Source organism: Emiliania huxleyi, assembly GCF_000372725.1.
Source record: "Emiliania huxleyi CCMP1516 unplaced genomic scaffold EMIHUscaffold_26, whole genome shotgun sequence".
Lineage (NCBI taxonomy): Eukaryota > Haptophyta > Isochrysidales > Noelaerhabdaceae > Emiliania > Emiliania huxleyi.
The window spans coordinates 888,945-897,528 of NW_005200088.1; the positions used below are offsets into that span (position 1 = coordinate 888,945).

At 66.6% G+C, this 8,584-nt stretch overlaps 2 protein-coding genes across 2 annotated transcripts in view; both read left to right on the top strand.

Annotated features, from left to right (window-relative positions):
• Positions 1-5,368, top strand: part of EMIHUDRAFT_450486 (hypothetical protein) — a gene marked incomplete at its 5' end in the record, with an annotated part of 7,069 nt that extends 1,701 nt beyond the window's left edge. The window contains 10 exons of the mRNA XM_005777612.1: positions 223-347; positions 614-665; positions 1,781-1,875; positions 2,295-2,404; positions 2,448-2,503; positions 2,592-2,676; positions 2,747-2,933; positions 3,080-3,167; positions 4,440-4,817; positions 4,902-5,368. Coding sequence (XP_005777669.1) covers positions 223-347; positions 614-665; positions 1,781-1,875; positions 2,295-2,404; positions 2,448-2,503; positions 2,592-2,676; positions 2,747-2,933; positions 3,080-3,167; positions 4,440-4,817; positions 4,902-5,273 — 1,548 coding nt within the window. The 3' untranslated portion in view covers positions 5,274-5,368. The remainder of the gene's footprint in view (positions 1-222; positions 348-613; positions 666-1,780; positions 1,876-2,294; positions 2,405-2,447; positions 2,504-2,591; positions 2,677-2,746; positions 2,934-3,079; positions 3,168-4,439; positions 4,818-4,901) is intronic.
• Positions 5,369-7,986: 2,618 nt separating this feature from the next.
• EMIHUDRAFT_206451 (hypothetical protein) lies at positions 7,987-8,584 on the top strand (the record flags this gene model as incomplete). Its single annotated transcript, XM_005777613.1, has 1 exon — positions 7,987-8,584. A coding segment is annotated over one exon (598 nt), but the record flags the coding sequence as incomplete, so codon positions are not given.

The window sequence follows — 8,584 nt, forward strand, 5'->3', positions numbered from 1 at the left end:
CCTCCCCATCCCCTCCCCCTCTCTCCCCATCCCTCCCCCTCTCTCCCCATCTTCTCCCCATCTCTCCCCACCTCTCCCCATCCCTCCCCATCCCTCCCCATCTCTCCCCATCCCTCCCCATCTCTCCCCACCTCTCCCCATATCTCCGTGCCCCTCGTCCTCCCGCGGTGCCCCACACAGCACCGCCTTCCCGCCCCGAGGCTGGCGCACGCACCTACGCAGGTGAGCGAGGCGCAGGCGGACGAGCTGGTGCAGTGGGAGGAGGCGCAGCGCTACCCGCTCGCGGCCGAGGCGGTGGGGGTGCACGTGATGGCGCGCGAGACGCAGCTGCGAGAGATCGTGGCGTCGTGCGAGGGCAGCCGGGCGTAGAAGCGGAGCATCTCCCCGTATCTCCCCAGATCTCCCCATATCTCCCCAGATCTCGTGCCTAGAAGCCGAGTGTACGCACCCTCCTCTTCCAACCAGCCGGCTGGACACGCATTCCGCCGCCGGCGGCCGAAGCCATCCGTAGCCATCCGCAGCTGTGTCGCCTGCAGTCACGCGGCGCTGTGAAGACACGGGCACGAGCCCCCGTCCTCCCGCGCTGAGGCTGGCGTGTTCCGCGCGCAGGCAGCTGGGGCGAGGCGGTGCCGCGGCTGTACTACCACGCGGACCGCGAGGTCGCGGTAGCGAGAGAGAGCTACACACTGATGAGTATAAGATAAGCTAGGCCGCGGCAGAGAGAGAGCTACACACTCTCGCACTCTTTCCTGTTCTGAATGTTCTTGTGATGAGTATGAGCTAGGTCGCGGCAGAGAGCTACACACTCTCGCACTCTCTCCTGTTCTGAATGTTCTTGTGATGAGTATGAGCTAGGTCGCGGCAGAGAGCGACACACTCTCGCACTCTCTCCTGTTCTGAATGTTCTTGTGATGGGTATGAGCTAGGTCGCGGCAGAGAGCTACACACTCTCGCACTCTCTCCTGTTCTGAATGTTCTTGTGATGGGTATGAGCTAGGTCGCGGCAGAGAGCGACACACTCTCGCACTCTCTCCTGTTCTGAATGTTCTTGTGATGGGTATGAGCTAGGTCGCGGCAGAGAGCTACACACTCTCGCACGGTCGGTGGGGCATCTCCGCCAACCTCGCCGCCGACGCGCTGCCCGGCGACCTCCCCGCGCGCGCCGGGGATGGAGTGGCCGCCGCCGCCACCGACACGCGCGGGCGAGCGAGGCGGCTGCATCGCAGCTCCTCTCCCCGTCTCTCCCCATCTCTCCCCATCTCTCCCCATCTCTCCCCATCTCCCCCCATCTCTCCCCATCTCTCCCCATCTCTCCCCATCTCTCCCCATCTCTCCCCATCTCTCCCCATCCCTCCCCATCTCTCCCCATCTCTCCCCACCTCTCCCCATCTCTCCCCATCTCTCCCCATCTCCCCATCTCTCCCCATCTCTCCCCATCTCCCCCCATCTCTCCCCATCTCTCCCCATCTCTCCCCATCTCTCCCCAGGCGGCTGCACCGCGTCGCGGCGCTCAACTTGCCGGAGCGGCCGTCGTCGCAAGGCGAGCACTGGACGATCTCGGCTGTACCTCGGCTGTACCTCGGCTGTACCTCGGCTGTACCTCGGCTGTACCTCGGCTGTACCTCGGCTGTACCTCGGCTGTACCTCGGCTGTACCTCGGCTGTACCTCGGCTGTACCTCGGCTGTACCTCGGCTGTACCTCGGCTGTACCTCGGTCATCTCTCGGTCCTACCTCGGCTGTCTTTCGCAAGGCGAGCACTGGACGATCTCGCACGACAAGGGCATGACGTGGAACACGTGGCTGCGCTTCAAGATGAAGGCCATCTTCGAGTTCTCCGTGCGCGCGCACTGGGCGGAGCTGCAGGAGACCGAGTGGTGCGCTCGCCAAAGACGGGCGACCAGGGAGCAGGCGTGAAGGGCGTCTCTTCACACCTCTGGCTGTGAACAGGTACGTGTACGTGGACGATGACACCTACGTCCTCTGGAAGCCGCTCCTGGAGCTGCTCCGCCGGCGCGAGCCGAGATGACTCGAGATGAGCCGAGATGGCCCGAGATGACTCGAGATGACTCGAGATGACCATAGATGGCCCGAGATGGCCCGAGATGGCCCGAGATGGCCCGAGATGGCCCCGAGATGGCCCCGAGATGGCCCGAGATGACTCGAGATGGCCCGAGATGGCCCGAGATGGCCCGAGATGGCCCGAGATGGCCCGAGATGGCTCGAGATGGCCCCAAGAGGGCCCGAGAGGGCCCTGAGAGGCGACCGAGGTTCACCGAGAGACAGCGCCGCACAGGTACGACTCGCGCGCGGCGCACTACTTTGGGCGGCCGCTGCACGAGGCGGGCTACCCGCTCTTTGTGGGCGGCGGCGCAGGCATCGTCCTCTCGCGCGCAGCGGCGCGCGGTGTGAAAGCGGCGCCTCTTCACACGTCCAGCTGTGTGAACAGGCATCGTCCTCTCGCGCGCAGCGGCGCGCCAGATCATCGCGCTCAAGGATGCGGAGGTCCGCGCGCCGCTCTCCCCTACCCCCACGGTACCCGAACCCACCATGGCCACCCTCCCCTACCCCCACGGTACCCGAACCCACTTAGGTCTGCGACCCGCTCTCGCTGAAGTGGGCGGAGAGAGTGCACTCTGGCGGCGATGCGTGGCTGGGCGACTGCGCCGAGAGCGCCGGCGCTGCTCTCGGCCATGGAGTGGCGGCCAGAGGAACGAGCGGAGGGAGGCCGCACCTGATCAGTGATAGGCGTGCACACCGACATGGAGTTCGGATTCTACCCGCAGCCTCCCGTCTCGAACCTCTTCCACCTCTTCGCCGACGCCGTCGCCTTCCACGGAGTGGAGAACCACGCGGCGATGCACTCGGCGCTGCGCGCCAACGGCACCGCCGCCGCCTTCGACCCTCGATGCGTGCCGGTCTTTGCCGACCACAAGTACTCGAGCCTGCCGCCCGCCATCATCGGCACCACACAGGGACACGTGATCACCGGCCGTATGGATGACTAGGTACTCCTGCCTGCCGCACTTCATCATCGGCACCACACAGGGACACGTGATCACCGGCCGTATGGATGACTAGGTACTCCTGCCTGCCGCACTTCATCATCGGCGGCGTGCCCAAGGCGGGCACCACCTCGCTGTACAAGTACCTGCTCGAGCACCCGGACGTGCTCCCCGCCGCCGACAAGGAGCGCACCTCCTGGGGCGACTTCTTCTCGCCCATATCTCGCCCATGTCTCCCCACATCTCCCCATAGGAGCTCACCTTCTGGGGCAACTTCTTCTCGCCCAAGCGGCGGCCGAGCCGCGACGGTCGGATCTCTTCCCCTCTCTCCCCATCTCTCCCCCTCTCTCCCCCTCTCTCCCCCTCTCTCCCCCTCTCTCCCCCTCTCTCCCCCTCTCTCCCCCTCTCTCCCCCTCTCTCCCCATCTCTCCCCATCTCTCCCCATCTCTCCCCATCTCTCCCCATCTCTCCCCCTCTCTCCCCATCTCTCCAGACGTGATGGGCGACTACCTCCCAAAGTTCCCAAAGATCTCGCCGAGCGACTTCAAGGTGACGGGCGAGGCGACGCCGGCTACCTCAGCTGTGAACAGCGTCTCTTCACACCTGCAGCCGTGAACAGGTGACGGGCGAGGCGACGCCGGGCTACCTCTACTGCCTCACCTGCCCCACCTACATCCTCAAGTACATGCCCAAGGCGCAAGCTCGGCGGCAGCTCGGCTGCACCTCGGCTGCACCTCGGCTGCACCTCGGCTGCACCTAGGCCGCACCTCGGCTGCACCTCGGCTGCACCTCGGCGGCACCTCGGCGGCACCTCGGCTGCAGCTCGGCGGCAGCTCGGCGGTAGCTCGGCTGCACCTCGGCTGCACCTCGGCTGCAGCTCGGCGGCACCTCGGCTGCACCTCGGCTGCACCTCGGCGGCACCTCGGCTGCACCTCGGCTGCACCTCGGCTGCACCTCGGCTGCACCTCGGCGGCACCTCGGCTACACCTCGGCTGCACCTCGGCGGCAGCTCGGCGGCAGCTCGGCTGCACCTCGGCTGCACCTCGGCCACACCTCGGCTACACCTCGGCTACACCTCGGCTGCACCTCGGCGGCAGCTCGGCGGCAGCTCGGCGGCAGCTCGGCTGCACCTCGGCCGCACCTCGGCTGCACCTCGGCTGCAGCTCGGCGGCTGCTCGGCTGCACCTCGGCTGTACCTCGGCTGTACCTCGGCTGTACCTCGGCTGCATCTCGGCTGTACCTCGGCTGTACCTCGGCTGCACCTCGGCTGCACCTCGGCTGCACCTCGGCTGCACCTCGGCCGCACCTCGGCTGCACCTCGGCTGCACCTCGGGCTGCGTCTGCTCTCACCGCGGCTGCGTCTGCTCCCAAAGGTGCGCCTCATCTTCACGCTGCGAGACCCGGTGCCTCGCGCCTACTCCGAGTACCTGAACAAGGCCGCCGACCGCACGGTCGTGCGCTACCTCAACAAGCGCATCGACAACAAGATGGAGAAGGAGCTCTCGGACGCCGCGCCGCCCTTCTCTGCGCTCGTCGCCGACGTGGCAAAGACGATGGCCTCCTGCGGCTCGCCCAACCGGACCTTTTCGATGATGGACGAGTACTCGGACGAGATGGAGGAGGCGGGCTGCTACGTCAACCCCTTCGTCGGCGAGGGGCGGTACGTGCGCTACCTCAAGCTCTGGCTGGGGATGGTGCCGCGCAGGCAGCTGCTCCTCCTCAACTTCGACGCGTGGACTGCCTCCGCCGAGGCGGCGCAGGAGGCGATGGGGCGCGTCGCCGCCTTCCTGCAGCTGGCGCCCTTCTCGTTTCGCGTCGACGAGGCGCACAACACGCACGCCAACCGGTCCCCACGGTACCCGCACCCATCCCCTACCCCCACGGTACCCGAACCCTAGGCGCACAACACGCACGCCAACCGGTCCGTCCACGTCGACCGCGACGCCGCCTCCGACGCGGACGCGATCAAGGGGCAGTCGGTCGAGGCGCAGCTGCCGCGCCGCGACCGCTGCGTCCTCCGCGACTTCTTCGCGCCCTACAACGCGGCGCTCGCCGGCCTGCTCGCGCAGCACGGGTACGAGCCGATGACCGAGGCGTGGGGCGCGAGCGCCGCCGCCGACTGCCCCGCCAAGAGCGGCTGGCGCTTCGCCGAGGAGCTTCCGGCGGCGCCGCACGCGACCGGCGCTGCGGCCGGTGGGGAGGAGGAGCGGAGGAGGTGCGGGACGGTCGACCACCCGTGCCTCGCCGGCTCAGACACGCAGGCCACGTAGGAGACCATAGTACACGGCACCTCGCGGGGCGTCCGCTTCCTTTCTGCCCCTACGGCTCTATTAAAACAAGGGGCCTCGCGCACATGTGTACGTATATCCAACAAGTGCGGAGTGCGGAGTCCAAGATCCGAAGATGGCTCATGCGTCATGGCATTTGGCATGGCGCCGAAGCTCGAAGATTCCTCAAGGTAAGGTAAGGTAAGGTAAGGTAAACGTCTCCACACACACAAAGTGGTGGGGCAAGGGGGGGCGACCCTCGCATCTCCACGCCCGGGACACGGGCAGGAGCCCCACGGCATTCAAAGTGCAAGCACCGGCCCGGTGCCGTGGGTGAGCACAAGATTCCTCAACACCTCACACGGTCACAGGGTGGAAGTGGGGCGAACCGGGTTGAAGTACGTGGACGCTCTCTCTCACCGATCCGCAGTTTTGATTCGGTTTGCATGACGGCTGCGGTGCGCGTCATGCCCTGACCCCCCCCCCTTTCAGATTCAGTCGGCCGGGCAGAAACTCTCCGCGCGCCGGACGAGCAGCGTGCCCCATTTCCCTCAGTCTGACGTCTTCCCGCGCCCCCCGCGTACCCACCCCTCGCGCCCACCTACTCCACGGCCGACGCGTCGCCCGCCCCCGTGGGACCGCCCTCCACGATGGCGGGCGCGAGCTGCTCGGCGGCGTCGAATCGAGAGAAGAGAAAGCGCGTCTCGTACGGCGACGCGACCTCGTACATGGCTGCCGAGCCCTCGATGGCGCCCTCTGCCTGCAATGTTACTGTGTGGTGGAGTGCCATACTGCGGGACCGCTGGTTATACAGTCATCAAGCGAGCCTGAGCCGTCGTCTTGAAGTGGCCCTCCGCGGGGTAGCCGTCCTTGGCACCGAAGCGGGGCGAGTTGGAGGAGAAGGTCTGGCCGAGAATGCCTAAACACACCGGACGGGTTCTAGTGCCAGCGGCTAGGGGAGGGGGCCGTCCTCTGCTCGACGTTGCCGTGCGGGAGCGAGCGAGCGGCGGCACCGCCCGCAGCGCTGATGCCGACGTCCAATCGGTGGCGAGGGCCGGAGATGCGGTCGTACACGTGGTTGCCTACAAGGCATAATGGCGACACCGCGTCGACGCTGTCGTGCCAAGGCCGGGGGCGACGCCGTCGTGCGCTCGGATGCCACGCAAGACAAAGGTCCAGCCGCGCACAGTGATGTTGGCGCTCGAGAAGTGCGACTGCACGAGGATGTCCTCGCACCGCCTCGTGAACCCGATGCCACCCTGGAAGGGCGTCCCGCCGCCGCAGGTGCCTCGCAAGTAGGAAAAGCCAGCGTTCTGCTCGGTGAGCTCGGAGGCGAGGTAGGAGACGTTGAAGAGCTTCTTGTGGGCGCCGGCGCACTTGGCCGGCGGCGCCTCGGGCGGGCACACGCCCGCGCCGGCGACGAGGTGCGCCTGAGAAGAATGGGGAGGGAGGGGTGGGGTCTCAACGGCAGAGGGCGGGGGGCCAAGTCTAGCGCGGCTGGCGCCTCGGTGATGAAGGAGCCGTCAACAGTGAGCCTGCCGTTGTGCAGGGTGAATGTGGCGTCTTCGGTCTTGACGTTGACGCTGATGCCGGGCGCGGAGAAAAAGTTGTAATAGGCGCCTACCGGAGAGGGGAAACCTGTCACGCCTCGCCTCTCGTGTCGCCGAAAGGAGGCGGGTGGGCGCCGTCGCGGCCGCGGAGGTCGGCCTCGCCGCCGTTCGGGAAGTGGAGGTGCGGGTCCTGGGTGGCGCCGCCGTACTGTCCCGGCCTGGTGTAGCAGATGGTCATTTTGTATGCGTCTGCAGCAGCTTCGTCCAGCAGTTCGATCGGGTGTAAAGGAGGCGGGTGGGCGCCGTCGCGGCCGCGGAGGTCGGCCTCGCCGCCGTTCGGGAAGTGGAGGTGCGGGTCCTGGGTGGCGCCGCCGTACTGTCCCGGCCTGGTGTAGCAGATGGTCATTTTGTATGCGTCTGCAGCAGCTTCGTCCAGCAGTTCGATCGGGTGTCCGTCACACATCAGAGGAGTGGTTCCGAATGACTTGCTACTCGAGTAATTGAAAGTGCTTTACGTGCAAGCATTCTCCCTCAATTGCACGCATTCTCCCTAACGTCACCCGCTAACGTTCACACGGTCGCCCCCTTGCCCCACCACTTCTTCTCCTCGTGTGTGGGGAGAAGTTTACCTTACTACCTCAAATTTCTTTCGCAGCACTTGGAGCACTTGGAGTGCAGTTGGCAACCTCACGCACCCAGCGCACCCAGGGCCGGGGAGCTAAGAAGAGACGCGCATCCAGCGGGACGGATGCTCGGGGTCGGGCTGCGGGCTAGAGAGCCCTGACCCTGGGGGGTGCGCGGTCGCAGGGCCATAACACACGTGGGATGGTATGTGCATAGGAAGGTGAAGAACAGCCAGGCTCGGACTGGACACCAACGCGGTATGGGTGGACGGCACGCTTTGTGTTGAGAGGCTTGTATTTTGAGAGAGAGAGATTTTTAGAAGCCAACAAGAAGAATTCTTTGACGGCGCCCGGGGAGGATTGGGAGGGGGAGGAGCGGCCGGAGGAGTACGCCGGCCTCTTTGACGACCCGTAAGGGGCCGTCGCCTGCTGTGCCATTTGTAGTCCGAGCCAGTCTGCTGTGACAGGAGTCCGAATTCTTTTCTTTGACCTAGCCGGCGCCTCGACTTGACGGCAAAGGCGTACCTGCCGGAGAAGGTGCGTATGTCCTCGGTCCTCCGGAGCCTCTCCGCCCTCCTGGCAACCCAGGTCATGGCGAATGAGCTCGCCTCCTTCTATGCCGACCACGCACGCCGCGCGCCTTGCTCTGTCGGTAAGGCCTCCCTGCTTGGCACCCGCGCCGGCGGCGTCACCATGAGGCTCGCGCTCGAGACGTGGGTCGGCGGCGGCACGCTTGCGATCGCGCTCGACGCCGCCGACCTCCGTGTCGCCAGCGCGTCCAGCGCTGCCGTCTCGCCCGAGGAGCCTCCTGAGAGGCTCGCGTCGGAGCCCGCGGCGGCGCCGGCGCAGCGGTCCGCGTTTCTGATCGTGCTCTCGCAGCTGGCGCCCGCGGACAAGACGCTGACGCTCCACCTCACGCCGACGGCGTCCGCGCCAGCAGCGGCCGCCGCCGCGTCCTCGGGCACCGCGCTTGCCGCCGCGCAGAGCCTCGCCGCTCAAGGCGTCTTCAACGCCCAGCAGAGTTGCTCGATCGCCTGCCGGGGCCGCGGCGTCGTGTGTGCGATTGCCGACGCGAGCGAGGCGGAGGGCGGCTCGCAGGGGGCGGTCGAGGCGCACTACTGCGGGCCGCGAGGCCTCTGCT